General features: G+C 41.1%; 1 protein-coding gene across 3 annotated transcripts in view; it reads left to right on the top strand.

Annotated features, from left to right (window-relative positions):
- The window catches only part of PDGFD (platelet derived growth factor D), a 231372-nt gene that overhangs the window by 190454 nt on the left and 19200 nt on the right, over nt 1–21718 (top strand). For all 3 annotated transcript variants that reach the window (XM_025893898.2, XM_025893897.2, XM_073903660.1), the window contains 2 exons: nt 12481–12543; nt 16125–16323. In XM_025893898.2, the coding sequence (XP_025749683.1) occupies nt 12481–12543; nt 16125–16323 (262 nt within the window). The remainder of the gene's footprint in view (nt 1–12480; nt 12544–16124; nt 16324–21718) is intronic.

Raw genomic sequence — 21718 nt, 5'->3', positions numbered from 1 at the left:
GTCCTCCAGATGGACTTCAAGCATTCCTCCCTGTGTAGACCTACAGGACTTGGCTTATGGCCCTGATAGAGCGTTCATTCCTATAGGTCCTGTATTACTCGTTTATTTATTCCACAGATATCTATTAACACTCAACCACATGCCCGCCAGTACGCTAGGGCTTTATATGAGTCATGTCATTTGCTCCTCACACAATCCAGTAGCTATTTGTGCTTTCATTTAACTAGTACTTATTCGATGCATGTTAGTTAACGGATGCTGTCGCAGGTACCGGGCTGAGTAGTGTAAAAGTTAGAAGTCGGCTAGATAACTTCACCTAATGGTAAGCCACTAAGAAAAAGTAAATAGCGTTCATATAAGTTGCTGACGTGAAAGGGAATGACGAGAGTAGGGAATTAGAATTAATCTAGACGATGGATTCCTCCAGGCGGTTGGATGTTTTACCCATCTGTGCCTTGCCCGGGGCTTAGCACAGTGAGTTACACCTTGTGATCATTCAGAAATCTTAGATAGTGAAGAGAACTTTGGACTTAGTGATCTTAGCATTCTTCGATCTCCACACTGTGCTGCTGAGATTTAAAGAAGTGGGTATAAGGTGTGTGAGATATCAGGTGTGCTAAAAAACATCCAGAGGCAGGGAATACCTCAGCCAGTTTTCGGGCCTGAGCAGCAATGCCGTCCACTCTGAGTTTTCCCAGTCCGGCAGAGCGGCAGCAATCATTCACCCAACCCCTCGAGTGTTTTCCCTTTGACTTTGGAATGCATTGTTCTCTTAATTTTTTTGGCAGTAAAAATTACCTTTATAATTATATTTGGCTTAGATGAATACAGCAGTGAATTTGCATTCTCTAAGTACACAGCATGTGATAATCCAAAAAAAAAAAAAAAAAGAATAGCAATAAGCCGAGGAGAGCCAATCTAGGATTAAAATTTTGCTGTGCAAAGCCTCGTGCTCTCACTCACGAGCACCGCTGATGAATACTGCTAATGTAATCGCAGGCCAAAGTAAAAAGTGCTGCTGCTGGTACCTAATCATAACCACAAGTACAAAGGAATCGTAAAGGCCCATAAACATGAGCGGCTGGGACTCAAACTGCAGAATCTCTCGTTTAAACACCCACGAGGAGAAGGCTGTGGGCTGTTGACTCCGGGGTCACGATGAAGTTAAGTGGACTGAGTAGAGCTTCAGTTCCCTGGAGGTCTCTTTCCCCGGTTTAACCATGGAGCCTGGCCGCCAGACTGAGTTTTTTCTTTGTGCAAAGCTTTCCCAGCCCTGATCAGAATGGATCCCAAGACCTGTATATGTGGGATTCAGCACCAGCACGCTCAGCTAATGGGCCCAGACCGCAGGCCTGCTTTTGGGACCTGAAACCTGCAACCTGCTTTGATGAGCTGCTAGTTGCCTGAGGAGTGAAAAGTGACTGCAAGGTCAAGAATGTGCTAATCTCACCTTTTGTCAGGAGTGATTTGCGGGGGCCTGGGTACACTTTTGTTTCAGACTTTACATTCACCAACCTGCTGGTTTAACCACAGAATTGTGCCCAGAAATCCCTTTACCATCAGGCCAAGAAAAAGGTTGTGTTTTGAATTAACGGTTAGTTCATTTCCAGAGCTCCACAATATTCACGTGGCTATTAAATATCTTACATTCCAGGTAGCTTGGAGTGCCAAATGATAATTACGATGGGCGGTGGCTCTGGTCCAGTGTAGGGCTGAGGATGAAGGTGTCCAGGGAAAATGCATCACCAAAACACAAAGCCACCTCCCTAGGCAATAGTCAGAGTTTTTAAAGGAACAAACAGCTTTCTGAATGCTTTTGACTGACTTGTCCCTGATTCTCCCCCAAGATGTTCCTCTTTATTTTATAAACCTATCACTTGCTGGATGACGTTTCATGAGCCCTTTTCCCTGGCAGAATGACAAGTTGTGTTGACTATGACTTTGTGTTTTAGACTTCAAATGGTATTTTCTCCTTAAAGTTAGGTCTTAAAAGCTTTAATTAGCAGTGGGATTGTTTGAGTTCATAAAGGAAATGATTTTAGCGAAGGGATTTTGGTGACTTGGCCTTCATCTTCATAGTGTTCATAATTTTCAGGTTTTCTAATATTTGTTTTAATAAATATAACTAGCTTTTGGCCAGGATGGAGGTAATCCGTTTATATAACGCCATCTGAATACAGAGAAACTCAGCAGTTTTTAGGAGTGTGCCTTTCAACACAGTCATCCAATCAAAATGAAATGATTTGTTGAATTTTGAGTGTATTTCCTCCCTCAGCAATAGAAACCAAATAGAAAGCAAAGTGAGTCCTCACTATGTACCAGGAAGTATGCTAAGTGCAAGGAAATGAAAATGTGAATAATTCAGGTCAACACTTCTTCTTTTCATTTCAAACTTGTAATTTTTCTAAGGTAGCAAAATAAACTCCTCAGCCATCCATTTTGTCCTGGTAGTGCAAATATCTTTAAGATTAGCTTAGCGATATCAAAAGTACCATCTTTAATAATGTTCAGGCTACCGGTGAACCAAACCAAATGTTCTTTCTTGAAATGCATTTAGGAAATGTCTGAAAACTTGTACTTAGCACAAATCAAGGGTGTTTTGTTTTGTTTTGTTTTGTTTTTTTGTCTTATAAAAGGACTCTTTGTAAATGAAAGGATGAGCCCTGTAGCAGAGAGGAAAGAGCGTGGAGAGTCAGCCTCAAGTTCAGGTATCTGCAGAGCCTCTTGACGACCAGCTCGCTCCCATGGGCAGGTTCCTCAAGCATCGTCAAAGCTGCAGAAATGAGGAGTGGGGTGATGTACCGGAAGGGTTTCATGTAGTGCCTGGCATGTCATCTGCACTCTGTGAAAGGCAGCTGTTGTTACAAAGTAATTAATCATAGAGTTTTCTCAATACTAAACAAAGTTATTGTGTTTATAAGAGCTATTAACAAAATTTCAGCCTGCACCTAGCTCTCCAGCAACACAGTGAAGAAAGACCTCTGGCAGTATCTTTCTAGATGAAAATTAAATGTTCATTTATCACATGGTCTGTATGAAGCACAGTGAAAGCTACTAGCAGAGTTGTATTTCGCAGTTTGTAATTTTCTGTGCAGCCCCTCGCTAAGATGTCCTTGTTTGGCTAACACGGAGTTAATTTAATCAGCCTTCTTGCCCATCTGTCTCCCCTCTCCAGGATCATTGTGGTTTCCTCAGGCCATAGGCCACAAGCAGTAATGGCAGGTGGTTCATCTTTTTTCTGTCTCCCTCGACTCGCTCTCTCCGTCTGCAAACACACCTTGACCTTCCCCAGCTCTGTGCTGCGGCCCTTGTGACACCCTCTCTGAGTCAATGACCTCTTCTCTGCCTGCGGAGGGAACTTTCTTCCTTACCCGTTGGACTGGGGTTTGCTCTCATCTTAGCTTATCTGTTGTAACAACTTCCCAGACTAAGTTTGGTCTAAGAAATCAGAAACTAACAAGTATAAGAAGTTCCTTGTCTCATAACATAAGAGAAAAAAATGAACTTTTAAAAAATACTTTGACATTAGCATCAAGATTTCATGGGTGATTAGTTGATGAATCCTAGAAGATCTAAATTGAAACATTGTACTTTAGTGTCAATAATGGCCTAAAAAGTTGTGAAACTAACTCTTAAATCAGCGGAAGTCTGCAAATAGGTCTTATCTGTGGGGATATTTGCTATTAAAGATATATTTATTTTATTAATATTTTATTTCCAATCACAGTTGACTCCTGTCCAGCTTCTTAGAGCTCTGAGAATATATGTTACTAATTTCACAGGCAAATTCTCTACCTTTGAAAGATGCTCGTTGATCCTTGTTCATTACTGATTCTGGAACTCTTGATATCCTTTTACTAAACTTTATTGCCAATAAAAGCTGGCCTCCCGCCAAGGCCTTTCCCATATTCCTTGTTAAAGAACTGATTTGATGATGAGCATGTAATGAAATGTACTTGTAAAGCCTTGGTTGGATCATAGCATTTGATGGAACCAAAGGGTTTTCAATTTTTGCTTTATTCTATTCCCATAGACGTTGAGTCATTGCTGTATCATTATTTGCATGTACACTGACTGGACTACATATCAGAAGTTCATGCACTAGAGCATCAGAAGTCTTTGTTCTAAAGGATCTCCCCCATAGAGTCATCTCAGGGCACAGGCCTGCACGGTCAGCATTATCTGCATCTTCCTCAGTAGGTCATGAACGGCGTGTCATGAACAAATGAAGACTCACTAGGGGATAAATGTTGACAGTGTGTTTGTTTGTTATTGTTTTATGAATCTGGACAAATCCCTCTGTTTCTTTAGCATTTCAAAATGAACACCTCTAAGGCTTCACTTAATCAAGAAGCACCACTAGAATTAGGAGAGGACTTTATTATTTTATTATCTGCTTCTGAGGAATGGATAGAAAACATCAAACAGAAGCACAGTTTTGAAAATTAAGGAAAACACTCTGACAAATGTCCTTCAAAACTTTCCCCCAATAAGTCATCCCCCAATAGGTTAACATTGTTTTGGTTGAAAGCTTTTTAAAATCTCTAAGTAAGTGCATATGTTTTGTTCGAAGAGATGGAAGAGTACATCCCTCTGAGCAATGAACAGTTTATGGCTCATCTCTTCACACACTGCATAATCACCTCAGATAAAAATGAACAGCCCTCTTCCATGAGATCCAGAAACAGGTGGTGTGACTAATCATCCTAAATGTTTGGAATGTTGGCCTGGCAACCGCTGTCTCCAAAGACTCAAAAGACAGTTGTCCCCAGCTCTACTCTCGAGGCTCAGGAGAGGGATTCATTTGGATATCCATTGCAGGCATTTGGTGATTGAACACGTATGAGCTTGCCTGGGAAGGGGGCTGAGTGGATTATTCACTTGTTAGCATGTAATATCCTACCTGGCCCCGAGGTGACTGACGGCAAGGAAGGGTTATCTGGCCATATCCTGTCTGAAAATGAAATCCCCAATCATGTCTGTCTTTAAAAGTGAAGATTATTATTGAGACTATTCATTACCTGTAGTGGTATTGTATCCCCAGCTCGATTTGCTTTCAGCCTGAGTTCACCGTCCTCATACAGAGGCAGACACATGCCTGTTGGACACTGAGCTGATGGCTACCTGCATGTTTTCATGGTAAAAAAAAAAAACAGCCATACTTTCATGGCTGTATTTAAAACATCAAAAATTTGTGTTGAATTAGCCATGGTTTTAGGTTGAGTCAAATGTGATGATTCTAGAACCATTCTTTATTGTCCCATCTTTGAACAATTCTCTCTAGTAATTGGTGAGAATTACTTCTACAAAAATGCTTTTATTTTCCACCAGGGAATACATAGGTGACACTATTCACTCTAACGATATAACATAAGGCTTTAGGGGTAGGTGCTCATGCACACTCTAATCCATTTCTCTCTTCCAATTTTGTTTTAGAAATCATATGGTTTCACTCATATGTGGAATATAAGGAATAGTGTAGAGGACCACAGGGGAAGCAAGGGAAAACTGAATGGGAAGAATTCAGAGAGGGAGACAAACCATGAGAGACCCTGGACTCCAGGAAACAAACTGAGGGTTACAGAAAGGAGGGGGTGGGGGATGGGGTAACCAGGTGATGGGTATTAAGGAGGGCAGGTGATGTGACGAGCACTGAGTGTTATATGTAACTAATGAATCATTGAACACTATGTTAAAAACAATGATGTACTATATGTTGGCTAGCTGAACATAATAAAAAAAGAAATTTATCAATTTCTTATTAAAACTTGATATGTATTATAAAAAATTGAGGACATACAAATAGACAAAGGAAAGAAAAGAAAAGCATGCATCATTCAGTGTCAACAATGTCAATATTGTTGTGAATATATTTTCAGTCTTGCTTCAATCAGATATCTGTACATTTTTCTAGTAGAATTAGGTGATACAAAACATACTCTTATAACCTTTTCATGTATAAGAGTTTGTTTTCTTTTAAGGATGTTAACTGTTTATTATATCTGTTACAAGTATATTTGTGCATTTATCTTTATGCTTTTAATTTTGTTTTTGGTATTTTTTTGGATTTATGCAACATTTAGTAGGTGTGAGTGGTATCGAATTTTATGCTTCCTTAGCATGAGTGCTTAAGGTACTATTTCTCCCACATTTCGATTATACAAATATCTATGTATGTTTTCATATACTTTAAGATGTTCTTTTTTCATACCTCCCCAACTTCCTAGTGAATGACTTTTCTCTCACACAAATCAATAGCTTCCAGAGCTAAGCTATTTAAAAAGCACAGATCTCAGAATCACATCTGTGTTTTCAAAATTACTCCGGATAGAGCGTAAGGGAGTGGGTTTCATTTCAAAATGCCAAATAATGAGTTTCACTGCCAATATATGATTGTGAAGAATTATAACGTGAGGATATAAGCTGAGAATAAATTATTTTTAATGATGTAAATTAATTCTTATTAGATTAAGGCAGTGCTGACGCAGATGCCTATAATTATAGGATGATGTGTGCCATTATTCGGTGGGTTGGAAACCACGTAACCTAGAGAGAACAGTAGCTTCTTGGACTCTAGTCCTGACTCCAGTCATAATTAGTTCAGAGATGCTAGACAGTGCCTCTGGCTCTCTGCACTGCAGCATGCTCTTCTCTCAAGGGATGTCTTGGACCCCTAGATATGACCTTAGTAAGTCACCCATAGCACCAAAGTACAGTCCCTGCAGGGACTGAGGGAACAAAGTAGCCAGAACAGCAGCTTCTCTCTTTTAGGATGAGACAGGCTACAGTGTAGGAGCAGGAGGTAAGGAAATGAAGCACTGAATTAGTACCTACTTCTTGGAGCTCACACATAGTTCTCTCTCCTCGGAAGAATGGGACATGGCATTTAAAGCACTTGCTGGAGTTTGTTGTAACAAAAAAGAGAAATGGGGTTTTGTAAGCTGACTGTTTCTATACATTTTAAATGATTATTCACTGTTCTATTTTAGCATTTAAGTCATGCTAAGGACACTGCTCTGCAAAGAGCACCCATAATAGCGGAGTTTGTCTTTCATTATCCTGGAGCTTGAAAAAGCAAGTTGTCTACCCAGGATGATTCTAAAACTATGTAGCAAACAGTTTGACATGGGCACCAACTGATCAGAGTGGGCTCTGGCTCTAAACCACTGCTTTGCCTGTACAGGGGAAGTGGATGAACATTATCCCTGATAATGCTCACTGAACCAGTGGAATTGGAGTGTGTCCCCAAAACTCTTGATAAGAATTTGGGGTAGAAGACAGAAGAAATAAACAAGCTCCCTGCCATTCTAGAGCATTTATTCTAGTTGGGGAAAGAGATCACGAGCAGTAAAACAAATAGAAAATCATTTCAGATAATCATAAATGCTTTAAAGAAAATTAAGCAAATTAAGTGGAGAGGGTGGCCAAGAGTAGGGGCATTTTAAATAAAGTGTTCAAGGAGGGGTTCCCTACTAATGCGATGTCTGAGCATAGAACTAAATGATGAGGAGCCAGTCACTGGAACATTTGGAGAAAGTGCATCATGGGCATAGGGAACAGCACCAGACTTGAAGGGGAGATGCCTGGAGTGTTATTTGAAAGACTATAAGAAGGCCAGAGTAGTGGGAGTGCAGTTTCTGAGAAAGATAGAACATCAAATCAGAGAGAGACGCTGGGGAGGAAACAAGCATGGGTCAGATCATGTAAGACCAGATTCTAAGTGCAATGGAAAGCTATCAGAAGGATTTAAGCAGAAGACTGTAGTGATCTGATTTACACTTTAAAAAGATACCAATAGGAAACAGTAGCCCAAAAATACACCCATGCATATACAGTTAACTAATATTTTACAAAGGAGCCAAGAATAGTTGATGGGGAAAGATACTCTGTTCAATAAATGGTGCTGGGAAAATTAGATATTCACACATAAAAGAATGAAATTGGACGCATATCTTAATACCGCTGACAAACACTAACTTGATATAGAGTCGACTTCAATGTAAGACATGAAACTGTAAAACTCCTAGAAGAAAACAAAGGGGAAAATCCCCAAACATTGGTTTTGATAATGATTTTTTTGGATATGGCATCAAAAGCAAAGGCAATAAATAAGCAATGGGACTATGTCAAAGTATAAAAGCTTCTACACAGCAAAAGAAACAGCAGAATGAAAAGGCAACCTAGGGAATGGGAGAAAATATTTGCAAACCACATCTGAAAAGAGATTAACATCCAAAATATATAAGGAACCCATACAATTCAATAGCAAAAAAACCCCCAAATAATCTGATTTAAAAATTGGCAGAGGATCTTAATAGATTTTTTTTTTCAAAGAAGACTTATAAATGCTCAACAGGTACATGAAAAGATGCTCAACATTACTAATCAGCAGGGAAACGAAAATCATAAGCACAATGAGAAATCACCTTACACCTATTACAACGACTAGTATCAAAAAGAGAAGAGATAACAAATGTTGGCAAGGGAGTTGGGAAGAGGGAACATTATTAATGCGCCATTGATAGGAATGTAGATGAGTACAGCCACTGTAGAAAACAGCATGGAGTTTACTCAGGAAATTAAAAAACTATTATACAATCCAGCAATCCCACTTCTGGTTATACAACTGAAAGAAACTAAGTCACTGTATTGAGGAGACATGTGCACCCCCACATTCACTGCAGTGTATTGACCATAGCCAAGACATGGAAACAACCTAAGTGTTCATTGACAGAACGGATAAAGAAAATGTGGGAGATGTATATTCAGCTTTGAGAAAGATGGAAATCCTGCATTTGTGACAACATGGATGGACCTTGAGGACATTAGACATTATACTAAGTAAAATAAGTCAGATAGAAAAAGACAAAACCTGTATCTCACCTCTATGTGTACTTTATGAAAGAAGGGGGGATGAAGTCAAACTCACAGAAACACAGTAGTATGGTAATTGCCAAGGATAAGAAAATAGGAAAATGGGGAGTTGTTGGTCAAAGGGTACAAACTTCCAGTTATAAGACCACAAAGTTCTGGGGATCTAATGCACAGTACAGTGACTATAATTAACAGTGTTGTATTATATACTTGAAAGTTGCTAAGAAAGAGTAGTTCTCAAATATTCTCACCACACACACATACACACAATTGTAATTATGTGATCGATATGTTAACCAACCTTATTTGGTAACCACTCCGCAATTTACACATGTATCAGCTTATCATGTTGTACACCTTAAATCTGCACAATGTTATATGTCAGTTGTTTTTTGTAAAGCCAGAAAAGACAAGAGCATCTTGGCTGCCATGTGGAGCGTGGACTCTGGATACAGTAGCAGCATTTAGAAGCTAACGGCTGGGAGGCCCACCAGTATCTCGTACTGATGAGATTATGGTGGACGGAGATGAGGAATTCATGTTCAGGATAGCGTTAGAACGCAAATGGCTATGTTCCTTCCGATGCCAAGTTTGTCCTTTCGGGTCTAAATTCTGTACTTCCTTCTTAGAAGGGGGAATTTTCCCTTTTTTAAAGCTCATTATAAATGTGTCATTTATAAATAATGGCAAATTTTGAAGTAACCTAAAAGAAGGTTGGTTTCTTTTCAAAGTCTAATACTCATGCTGCTAAGAGAAGATAAATTTACTTTTTATCTGGACCCACTTAATGAAATCCTCTGTCCTTGGTGCCTATTAAGGTTTCTAACTAGACAGGGAAGAAATGAACAGTTCTTTGTGCAACATTTGTCTAGGTGCATGGGCATGAAGGCCCTTTATGCTTAAAAATGCTTAACAAAACATTTTTACCATATATCTATGCAAGAAAATAAAGTAAATTGAAGTCACAGAACTTAGTAAGTGTAGAGGTAAAATCTAAATTGCTAAGAATACTTCAAAGGATATCCTTGTAGAACCTTCCACCAGTACTCTGCTTTATGTCTTTCCTGCTTTACTTTTAACTTTCTTCTGGACCCTGTTTCATTCAAGCCAGCTACAATGATATGAAAGACCACCACACAGCGCCTCCTTAGAAGTGTGCTCTGGAGGTCCTGCTTTGCATGAACTTGGCTACATGATAATGGAGCGCATTATTTATCTCTCTGAGAATTGGTTTTCTAATCATTAAAATGAAGACACTGCATGAGATAATACTAAAATTCTTTCCAGTTCCAAGATTTTAAGATTGTCCCTTTTCTGATTTTCACACATGATCAACATAATCCACCACTTACTTCATTACCATTATTGTGCTGGTGAGTCTCGGATCTCTATCCCAAGTACAGGTCTCTCTCATGCGGCCCATTCCCATATAGCCAACGGTGTCCTGGACATCACTAGCTGGATATTGCATGGGCACCTCAAACACGCTGTACCCAACATGACTCATTAATTTTCCCCAATAACTTCTTTTCCAGTATATGTTCCTCACATTTGTCTAGACATCTATCTTTCTTTGAGTCTTCTACCCCACCTTTCTTGGAAGTAGCCATCTACTTACTCATCTCCTTACCTGAGTCTACAAGACTCAGCTCAAGAGTCACGTTCTTGCGTGAAATATTTCAAGCCCACTTCCTCTCAGGTAAATTTTCTACTGCCTTCCTTAATGTCTCTATTAAACTAGTATTACAGCACACACATAAGTTTATTGCAGGAGCTCTTTACCTGGTTGTAAATATGTTTACATTTTGAACTCCTGGAGGTCAGGTATAGTTTCTCAGTTCCTCACGATTCTGCCCTCAGCTCGGAATGTATCACATAGTTGGTGATGAGCAAATACTGAATTGAATGAGTGAAAATGAAAATTCTATGATGTGAGGATTGCTCAGGTTATTCTTGTACCTGGCATAGGTCCTCCCCCCAACAGTTCCTTCACAACATGGAGAAGCCATTGGCTCTCTTGCCCAGTTTCACCTGTTCACCTGCTTATGAAGACTCATATCAGTACCAACCTGCATTTGTTTGCACCCATCCTTTTGCTGTGGGAATTCACCTTTCAGAGTGCAGAGACCAATTTTCTCTTTCTTTTTTATCTTTCCTGAGGAGAGACAAGAATAATGATGCCTTGCCAGTTTTTAATAGATGTTCATTCATTTAACCCCACATTTGACTTAGTTCTTTCTTGGTAAACAACTAAATTTTTTTAACACAGACATTTATATATAATCCAGTCTCATCATGAGCAATTAACAAATGCACTTGCAGCTCCTCAAAATGTTAATGAAATTTAGACCTGCTACTTAGCTTCATTCAGTGAGTATACTTGGGTAAATAAGCTGCCAGATTTGAGTATCTGAATTTTTCTCAGCATCATCTTAAAATACACCCTACTCTCTGGCCTGGCTAGAAGACCTTAACCAAGTTGACTGATGTTAGCAGGGTCAAGAAACCATCTGTGATGTGTAAAAATGGTAGAATCAGCTCTTCTTCCCATTATGTTTTTTAAAGTTACTGGTGCTAGAGTAATTGACAAGAAAGTCACACAAATTGGAGACACATTTTCCTTTTAAGAGCAGTTCCTTTCTCGGGCGCCTGGGTGGCTCAGTTGTTTAAGCGACTGCCTTCGGCTCAGGTCATGATCCCGGAGTCCCGGGATCGAGTCCCGGGATCGAGTCCCGCATCGGGCTCCCTGCTCGGCGGAGAGTCTGCCTCTCCCCCTGACCTTCTTCCCTCTCGTGCTCTCTCTCTACCATTCTCTCTCTCTCAATAAATAAATAAAAATCTATTAAAAAAAAGAGAGAGAAGTTCCTTTCTCTGAGATCCATTGCTACCACAAATCCTTCAAGGCTTCTCTGAGATAATTTTCTCGGGTTTGCCTTTTATCTTGTTCTTTGGGGAATACTTTGTCACTCTGCGGCCATCTCCTTCCCCCTGCCCTTCTTCCTGGCGTTTCCTGAGAGAGTCAGGAATAGCCCTTTGCCAGTGAATTTATCTTTGAAAAGATCACTGATATTATAGACCAGCTCAAGAGGCAGGACTGAACATGATACAGAACCTAGTTCAAACCAAATAAACATCAACCTGGATAATGGCTATTATTACTCTTTATTAAGGACCTTATTAACTGCTAGTTATAATTATATAATTAGTGCATTCAGTTCTCAAAACTACCCTCTAATTTAAGCATCCCATACCATCCCATACAGATGAGGAAGAGAAGGATTGCAGAGGCTAGGTAGATTGCCTGAGGTCATGCAGCCGGCGGATGGACAACTTAAAATTTGAACTCTTGTCTGCACATTTTCCACTTCACACTTAAGAGTAAATGTGAATATATCCCTTATGTCCGTAAGTGTCCGTGTCTTGAATGAGAAGGGTTCTTGAGGAGAGGTGCTGAAGACAAATGGTGGACTGTCCGGCAAGAATGTAGCCCTTACATCTGTTGTCTTTAGTTGAAAGAAGATTCTGAGGGCTGAGATATTCAAACTGTGCACGTAATAAATTTCACAGAGGTTTGATTGACCCACATGAATGTTTCTTGCCTTCTAGGATGATTTCCAACCCGCAGCAGACTCAGAGACCAACTGGGAGTCAGTCACAAGCTCTGTCTCAGTAAGTAATTTGTTTTTCTGTTGCCAGTGAAAAAAGCTGATGGAGAAGAGGTAAGGCCAACCCCAGAACAGTGTGAGCTGCATGAAGGACCTGGGGCTTCACCAGAAGCCGCGTTGCAATCATGATGTGTCCTTCCATTTCATTTATGGTTTCAGCGGGCTGTGTCGCATGCCCTTTTCCCCCTCTCTTCAAAAAGCCTTTCAGGAAATGCCAGTACCCATTGTAGGAACACGGGCTAGACAATGACTTCAGTATTTATCAGTTTCAAAGTAGAATGTTCCAACTAGACGACTGTCCAGACATTTCAAACGTATCAAACTGGTCCATGGCCCAAGCTCAAGTGGGGTGTTTTGAAATAGTGTTTTGAATATTCCAGGGAAAGCCGTTAACCTTTGTGTTTTCAAGGATCTTTTCAGATGTGAAAAATCCCAGTGTTTACAGTAAGATAACTTAAGTGCAAACCAGGCGTGTGTTCTACTTGACTTAGAAATAAAACATAACTCACCCTGAAACTGTAAAATGGCTCGTGCCCCCCATTTTTTTCCTCCAAATTTAGTCATTCCTCGGTATTCTACCTCTCCTTGTTCAGAAAGAACAGGCCTTGTTTTCACCAGTCCTATGAGTAGCACGTACGTAGCAACAAAAGACAAGATGATAAATGCTGGTGTTTATTAGAAGGTCAAGAGCATATGGAGAAAGCTTGCCCATGGGGCTGAGTCAGAGTTGATGTTTTTTTTTCAAGTGATACTCCATCCTTTGCTCTCTGGGGGATTTTTAAAGAAATACCTTCGGATGGCAGGGTTTCCTTAGCTGTGGGCTCTGTGACTATTTAATTCACCTGGTGTGTCCGCTGGACTAGAACAACATGGCCTACTCAAGAGGTCAGTGGGGTTTCTAATGGTGATATTCAGAGTGTTTAATTTGTTCTTGACAACCCTGAATGCACGCTCTGAACCTCTCTAAGTGCAGGCAGTCACTGTGAGGCAGGTGAAGTCTTCGCTCTGGGAGGCCAGGCGGAGGCTTGGCGGGTTAGCAGCCTGAGGCCGACGATCCACGGTGTAACAGCTTCTGCCGCCAGGCGCTGGTGTGCTGTTCTGTGGAATCCTCCGGCTTCTCAAGCATCTTCTAGTGATGGCTCAGAGGGGCTGAGTCATTCACGCCCCAGGTGCAGAAATTACAAGCTTGAGGGACGCCTAGCGAGTGCAGGATGACGCAGGTCCTCTTAAGGAAAAGGACTGACCATCCGTTTGGAGCATCAGCAGAAGCTCAGCACTGGGTCCGTATGCACCGGACACTTTTCTGGTTGGAGCTCCAAAGCCAGGTTCTGCTTCGTCCTCTGGAACTAGCAGGGAAACAGCCTCTTTCCTCAGCTGGTGGTTTTCAGGATCCCTCTGGAATAGTAGTAAGGACCCTTGGACCCACCATTAACTCTGTATAAACCATATTTTGTTTTTGTGGAAAGTGGTTTCTAGTTTTCTGAGCATTATTTTTCTTTTAAAAATTGTTAATTTAAAGCCATTCAGTTAGCTTTAGAATGGATTTTTATAAATACATAACAAAAGCTGAATGAGATAGGATCTACAGTGGTGTGGAAAAGGGCACACCCAGTTAGTTCTTTCTCACAAAAATAGTTTTCAAATAATTACCCCAGAAATAAACATGTTCTGGTGAGTTTTTTAGGTCCTCTAATCACCCATGAGTATTTTCTTAACTATCTCACTTAAGGACAGTTTTACATTTTACTTGTGGTTTGTTTGGATTTGCTCTGCAGGCAAATGTCAGAGGGATTAGATTTCTGGCTCCCCCTCAGGCATGGAGAGCCCCTCACGGTTTGCTCCTGGAGAGATGTGTAGGTAGACACTAAGCTCTAGGTCCTGTGAGGAGCCACCCCAGGAAACTTTCTGCCAAGGGCTCCCCAGAGCCCCTGACAGAGGCCTCCACTTGCATGAAAATGGCTTCGTGTTGTTTCCAAACACAGGGAAGCAGTTTAACTTCAAAGCTTTTACAGAGATGCTGTGCACCTAACTTCGGGCAGCTCTTTTTGAATTTTTGGATCTCAGACCCACATCTTTGGGATGGAGTTGTAAAACATCTGGTGACGATGAGCCAGGTGGACTGTACATTATCCAGATAATACAAAGTTGAATGGGAATTTGAAATTTTGAGACTGAGTCATGATATCTGACTCCAGCACGTGATGCCAAGAAGGATGTGAAAGACAGAAATGATGTGCCTCGGTCAGGGTTGGGTTTATATGAGACACGCACGTGCACGTGTGTACCCCTGGATTCGGGAGCTGGCCCGCTGTCTTCAGTCTAGCTCACATCTCCCAGCCTGTTCCCCACTCCCTTTCCCCTACCAGGCATATTTGAAAACTGCCTTTAAGGTACATGAGTGTGGGTTAATGCTTTTGCAAAATGCCTTCGTTTGCTAAAGAGGGACCACCATTCCTCTGAAAGCAGGTGGGCATCCATTCCCTGGCTTCCGGACCTTTGGACCTTGATGGGTTAAAAAGAGAGACCCTAAGCTGAAAGTGAGACCATGAAATGTGGGTTCTGCTGTCTGAAACCCTGTGGCACATAGTAGTTCTTGTTATAGGATGCTGCATGAAGTTTCAGGAACGCGAGTGCTTGTTAATTCCCACGTTCCCATTCCCGGAGGGATAGGAGATATTTGCCCTTGAGGGATCTTGTTTGGCAGTTTCTTGAAAGACATTTTGAAACCATTTGCGACTGTGCTATTTCCTTGTTAATGGGTCATGAATTTTTACAGAGATGTTTGAATCATGGCTCATTTGCCTCTAGATTATCCAAGGGTTAGTGAAGTAAGTGCTTGGGAACTTATGTGGGGACATAGTCCACATAATCCCTCCCAGGTTTTCAGTGGTGTTGCATTCCCCATTTAAAGAGTATTTCTGAGAATATTTTAATGACAGCTGGGATCACCAGCAAGCAACAGCACTTTAAAAATACATATATATGCTTCCCATTGGGATCTCCCAGTCTTGGTCGAGAGAGCAAGTTTCATGACTAATTATTCTTGTTGATAACCAGTAAATAAGCTGGTGAAAGTGCCAAATTTTATCATATTCTCTCCAGAGGAGATTCAAACCCTGCTCACACAACACCTGCAATGCAAGGTGACCCATGAAGAGGAAACGTGGAAGCTAAATATGGGAGGAGAGAATGGATTATGAAAGCAGTTCAGAATTTAAATTCTCATCATTATTTGTTGATGGAGATGTGGATGACTTGGGAGCTCGAACCAAGACAGGGGATGATGTAATTTTGATATTGCCATTTAGTCAGTGTCGTCTTTAATGATTATATCTCAGATGAACTGGAAGTTTTATGATCTGCCTGGTTTTGATTTGCAGAAATGTGAATGACTATCATTTACCAATTAATTGCTCTTATTTAAGAATATGGCAGGACTATAGCAGAGGACTTGAGCATGATATTTATGCATAGAATGTCTTACCATCAGAAGCCTGTTTATGTTCCTTCCATACAGTTGTATGACTATTGTATTTCATAGCAATGGACTTTTTCTGAGTACACTGAGCTGTATGTCACTCTTAGGGGGTACCCTATCACTCTCCATCAGTAACGGACCCCACCCTCACTGCGGATGCTCTGGACAAAACAGTCGCAGAATTTGATACCGTGGAAGATCTGCTCAAGCACTTCAATCCAGAATCATGGCAAGAAGATCTTGAGAATCTATATTTGGAAACCCCCCATTATCGAGGCAGGTCCTACCATGATAGGAAGTCAAAAGGTAAGAAACAGAGCCTTGGAGGTTCTTCACAAACAGATAAGACCACTGATAGTTATTCTCAGTAAGGACAAAAATGCAATATATTTAATTCACTAAAATCAGAGGATTACTGCCAGTCTTTTTTATTTTATTTTATTATGGTATGTTAATCACCATACATTACATCATTAGTTTCTGATGTAGTGTTCCATGATTCATTGTTTTTGTATAACACCCAGTGCTCCACGCAGAACGTGCCCTCTTTAATACCCATCACCAGGCTAACCCATCCCCCCACCCCCCTCCCCTCTAGAACCTCAGTTTGTTTCTCAGAGTCCATCGTCTCTTCATGGTTTATCTCCCCCTCTGATTTCCCCCCCCTTCATTTTTCCCCTCCTACTATCTTCTTTTTTTTTTTTAACATATAATGTGTGATTTGTTTCAGAGGTACAGATCTGTGATTCAACAGTCTTGCACAATTCACAGCGCTCACCGTAGCACATACCCTCCCCAATGTCTATCACCCAGCCACCCCATCCCTCCCACCCCCCACCACTCCAGCAACCCTCAGTTTGTTTCCTGAGATTAAGAGTCTCTTATTGTTTGTCTCCTTCTCTGGTTTTGTCTTGTTTCATTTTTCCCTCCCTTCCCCTATGATCCTCTGTCTTCTTTCTCAGATTCCTCATATCAATGAGGTCATATGATACATGTCTTTCTCTGATTGACTTATTTCACTCAGCATAACACCCTCCAGTTCCATCCACGTCGTTCCCAATGGCAAGATCTCATTCCTTTGATGGCTGCATAATATTCCATTGTGTATATATACCACTTCTTCTTTATCCATTCATCTGTCGATGGACATCTTGGCTCTTTCCACAGTTTGGCTATTGTGGACATTGCTGCTATGAACATTGGGGTGCAGGTGCCCCTTCGGATCGCTACATTTGTATCTTTGGGGTAAATACCCACATTACTGCCAGTCTTATCACACATCTCTCCCACAGCACCTTCAGATGAAGTTCTGTGTTTATCCCAAACTGTGTTGTTTGTATGGGACTGAGAAAGGTTTGGTGCAAAGATGTGTCATAGTTAGGAGCTAGAAGAAACCTTGTAAAATCATGTGGACAGGCTTCTTGCATCTTGGCAAGTAAGGTATTATTAGCCTCCCTGTCAGGGGAAGTAAATACTTTGGTACTAGCTGTGTGGCCAGTGGGCAGTAGAGAGGAGGTGAGCGTCGGGGCCTCTCGCCTCCAGGGGCAGCACCCACATGATGGTCCGCTGTACCTCTCCGATAGATGTGCATGTTGATTTAGCTCAGGACCCGGTGCTGGCAAGATAGGCTCCTGGGAAAGCAGTGGTCAGAACTCTTTAGAAGATTTCACCTCTTCCCATTCAGTGTCTATTCTTAAATGGTTCTATGAGGATCTACTGCGTGCTTGGTGCCCTGGAGCTTCACAGGACATACATGTCCCAGAGAAGAAACAAAGAAGGCCTGGGATGATTTGGAGGTCTGTGTGTGGGCATGCATTCAACTGGGAGTTTCAGGAAAATATCATTAGGGGAGGAGAGAGGAACATTCATGAGAAAACATCTGGGGTCAAAACAATACTGAAAGTTGCAAAAAATAAATACCTTACTTGTACATCTGAGCGATATGATCTGAGATGAAAATGTTTCTTTGCATGTTTAATTCAAAGTAATAGCGAAATATCTTATAATTACCTTTTATTGAATGAAACCATAATTCGTTCTTGCTTTATTTGCTTAAAATCTATCATTAAAATCTTCTCTAAGAGTCTCCTAAGGCTCATTTGCATCATAAACGTGAAGGTATTTAGCTAACATATAGCTTGTTTCCTACATTTTATCATGTCAGGGGTACTTTGAAGAATCGTGACCTTGGCCCACTCTGGTAGGAAATGCTTGTGTCAGGAAGCCTGAGCTGTTGGAGCATTTGGACTGGAAGAACTCATCAGTTAACTCCTGCCTGGGTCTGCTGCTTATGGCCCAGGCCTGGAACCTTATCTACTTAAAACATACAGCTAAGGGGTGGACAAAAAAAAGTCCTAGTGTGTCCCTGACACTATGGAGGTGTGCCCTCGGCAGATCCCTGTAGCTCTCAGAGTCTCCCCGAGGCTCAGGTTGGATTCAGCTCGGGCAAGAAATTGCTTTTCTGTAGCGTTGCTGTCTTTGGGTCTCTACTTACGTCAACTTGAAGGAAAGTAAAAGATTCACAGTGTTTCGAAAACCCCAGAAAAACAGGAAAAATGGGATTGGACCAAAAAAGTAATAAAATCTGACCGTGTCCTCAAGTATGTTCACTACGATAGCTGTTTGAGAGACAGTTCTCCTTGGCATCTATCTTTTGGATTTTTAAGACTTAAAAATCACCTAAATCCATTACTTTCTTTCGCCCAGAGATCATGTTGAGTTGGAGGCAGAGGGTCTGGTTCGAATCCTAACGCTGCCACTTACAAGTGTTGTGAACTTTCAGCAAGTCGCTGATCTTCCTGTGCGTCAGTTCCCTCTGGCAACGTGTGTCTCATGCCTACCTCTGGTAGCTGCCAGCGGAGCCCTCAGGAGAACCTGGCGCGTGGTACTTGTTCAAGAAGCCTTAGCTAGCTCTGGCTACCGAGAATTCTGGAATATGTTTGCGTCACGGTGCTGGGGACGCCCTCCCTGCCCCTCATCCTCTGCCTGTGAAGCCCGCACAGCGTTCTTCCGTCCCTCTGCTGCACTTAATTGCGTCTTGGGGTTTTCTCTAAGGCAGTACGAGAGCCTAGGACGCAAGGGTCCGGTCTCAGCTCCAGCGGAGTGGTGAGTCCGCTGGGCAGCTGTGAGAAGCTGCCGAAGCCTCGTCGCAGACACGCTGACTCAGAACCCCTGAGGGTGGGGCTGAGCTCCTGATGTTATTGCATGGCCGTGGGGGATTGAGATCGACCCTGAGTGGCCGCCACCGTTGAGAGCCTCTGTGTTAGACATTGTGCCTCTGTATCTCGGGCTCTTGGCACAGACTCTGACACATTTTAGGTGCCCCATTAATGTTTGTGGAATTAAAGATATTAATAATCCAGCGTGAGTATCTTTCCAAAGTTTACAGAAACCCACCCCATGAGACTGAGGAATGTAGCTTTACTAAGAATGCCTTTGGTTACCGATAAGACCTTGCAAGAACATTCAAGGTGACGTTCTACTTATTCCTGACAGAGTCAACATTTCTTTCCCTTGTTGGCTTGGGTTCCACTTCTTAATCTCTTGTTTAGAATGGCCCTAAGGCAGATCTGTACTGTTTCATTTAACCCTGGCCAGTCACCACTCTCTCTGCACTTGGATAAATGTGCTGCTTTCACTGTTTATCAAACCACCTGCATGCCTGTCTCACACACAGAGAAGTCCGGTTTAATATCTCAGCTGTCATCGTCAGCTTTTAGAACTTAAAAAGTACAAACTCATGGCTTATGTTCTGGTATAGAAGAAGGGGAGCCGCGGATGGAGAGTGGAGACAGAAACATAGTTACAAATAATGGAGGTCCATTGAATGTCCAATGAAGAGTGAACTTTATAGGATCCCTGAAAATTTTTCTTCTTGGCCTACTCATCAGAAAAAGTAAATGCAACTTGAACTTGAAACAACTTTTTTTTTTTTTTTGGCAAAAACAAACATCAGTTACGGATAGCTATTGAATATCCATTCTTCTGATTTGCCCAGATCAATCGAAGTGGCATTTTTCATGATACCGAAGAGCAGTATTCTAAGATGATTCTTCAATGTGAACGTACAAACACAGAGTTTTATAAACTCCAAAATAAGACACAAACACACTGGGTGAAGAACATTTGTAACGAGGTCGAAATAGTACATATTTAAAATAAAATTGTGTGCTTTGCTTCTAATGTTTGTTTGAAAGCAGATTTGGAGACATTGAGATTCAAGGTCTCTCTAAGAAGAGACTTGTACACGGGAAGCAAGAGGACAGTAAGTTTTGGGGAGAAGAGAGAGAGAAAAGGGACAATAACATTGCACATATTGGAGCCAGAAATTCAGCACACAAGGTCGACTTTTATAAAACTCACAATAGGTAAGCTCAGACTTGTCTATAAAAGCTTCTGGACTGAAGATAATAAAACAAGTTAATGTATCCAATGTTCAGTTTCTTAGGGTGTTTGGAGAAAAGGGTAACATGGATCATCGAAATCTGTACAGAACTGCAATTCCAAAACTCAGTTTTTACCAATAATTTCAACCTCATGCTTTCACCTGAAAGCTGCCTAAAAGTTAAAAAAAAAAAAAGTTGTTTCAAGTTGCATTTACTTTTTCTGATGAGTGTGCTAATGATATAGCACCCTTGCACATAATTAGGTGAAAAGTTACATGGATCTTCTACAAACTATATAATCATCATAGGACCACTGTAGCCTAAGTGAAACCGTACTGTGATTTCTTTAAAACACAGTGCTTTGAATTTAGGGGCAGCCCACCTTTATTCAAGTTCATAGCATGACAGTGGATGTCTTTAAATTAAGAAATGATCAGCCTTATTCTCTACTAGAGTGGGCACTCATTGAGAGGCACATTAACAATGTGAATGAAATCTGTTGTATTTTTTACTTATTCCAGAAGAACTTGACTTTCCCAAACAATAGTGTGTTTGTCATAGAAAAAATCCAACAAATTACAACAAGGGAGAAGCCTGTTTCCACAGCGTCAGTGTTAGCATTAAAATATGGATATAGGGGCGCCTGGTGGCTCAGTCGTTAAGCGTCTGCCTTCGGCTCAGTTCATGGTCCCGGGGTCCTGGAATCGAGCCCCACGTCGGGCTCCCTGCTCAGCGGGAAGCCTGCTTCTCCCTCTCCCACTCCCCCTGCTTGTGTTCCCTCTCTCGCTGTGTCTCTCTCTGTTGAATAAATAAAATCTCTAAAAAAATAAAATAAAATAAAATATGGATATAAATGTTGGAGCATTCCAACCTACTAGTTTTGAACTACAGTTTTACTTACCACAAGTAAATTCTTCCCCAAAGGATTGCTCTTTTTTAATGCTTGTGCCAAAATTCACGTGCACTCCTCTTTAAAAAAAAAAAATCAGTATTTCCACATTGAGTGGAGTAAATGTATTGATATTAAATTGATTCTAAGTGACAGCGTTTGAAATATGTGATTTTTTACAGATGCTAAATGGTTAGGTGTTCTAACTCTGGGACAGTTATTAACCGACTTGAGAGGCTCAGATACCAATTCTGTGATTTCTTACGTGACATTATTTTGCTTTAAGATCTAAACCACTTAACCATTTGAAAACAATTTATAGGTAAATAACTGGCGTAGAAGCTGAGGATTAAGTGACAGAAATATGTTTAATATCAAAATGTTTGACTTGGTTCTGAATTCTCCTAAATCAAAATACTTCTAATTT

The sequence above is a fragment of the Callorhinus ursinus genome, unplaced genomic scaffold (genome assembly GCF_003265705.2).
Source record: "Callorhinus ursinus isolate GAN/ISIS: 27379988/994484 unplaced genomic scaffold, GSC_fseal_2.0 scaffold19, whole genome shotgun sequence".
In the NCBI taxonomy this organism is placed as follows: Eukaryota; Metazoa; Chordata; class Mammalia; order Carnivora; family Otariidae; genus Callorhinus; species Callorhinus ursinus.
This window is presented reverse-complemented; position numbering and strand designations above follow the sequence as displayed.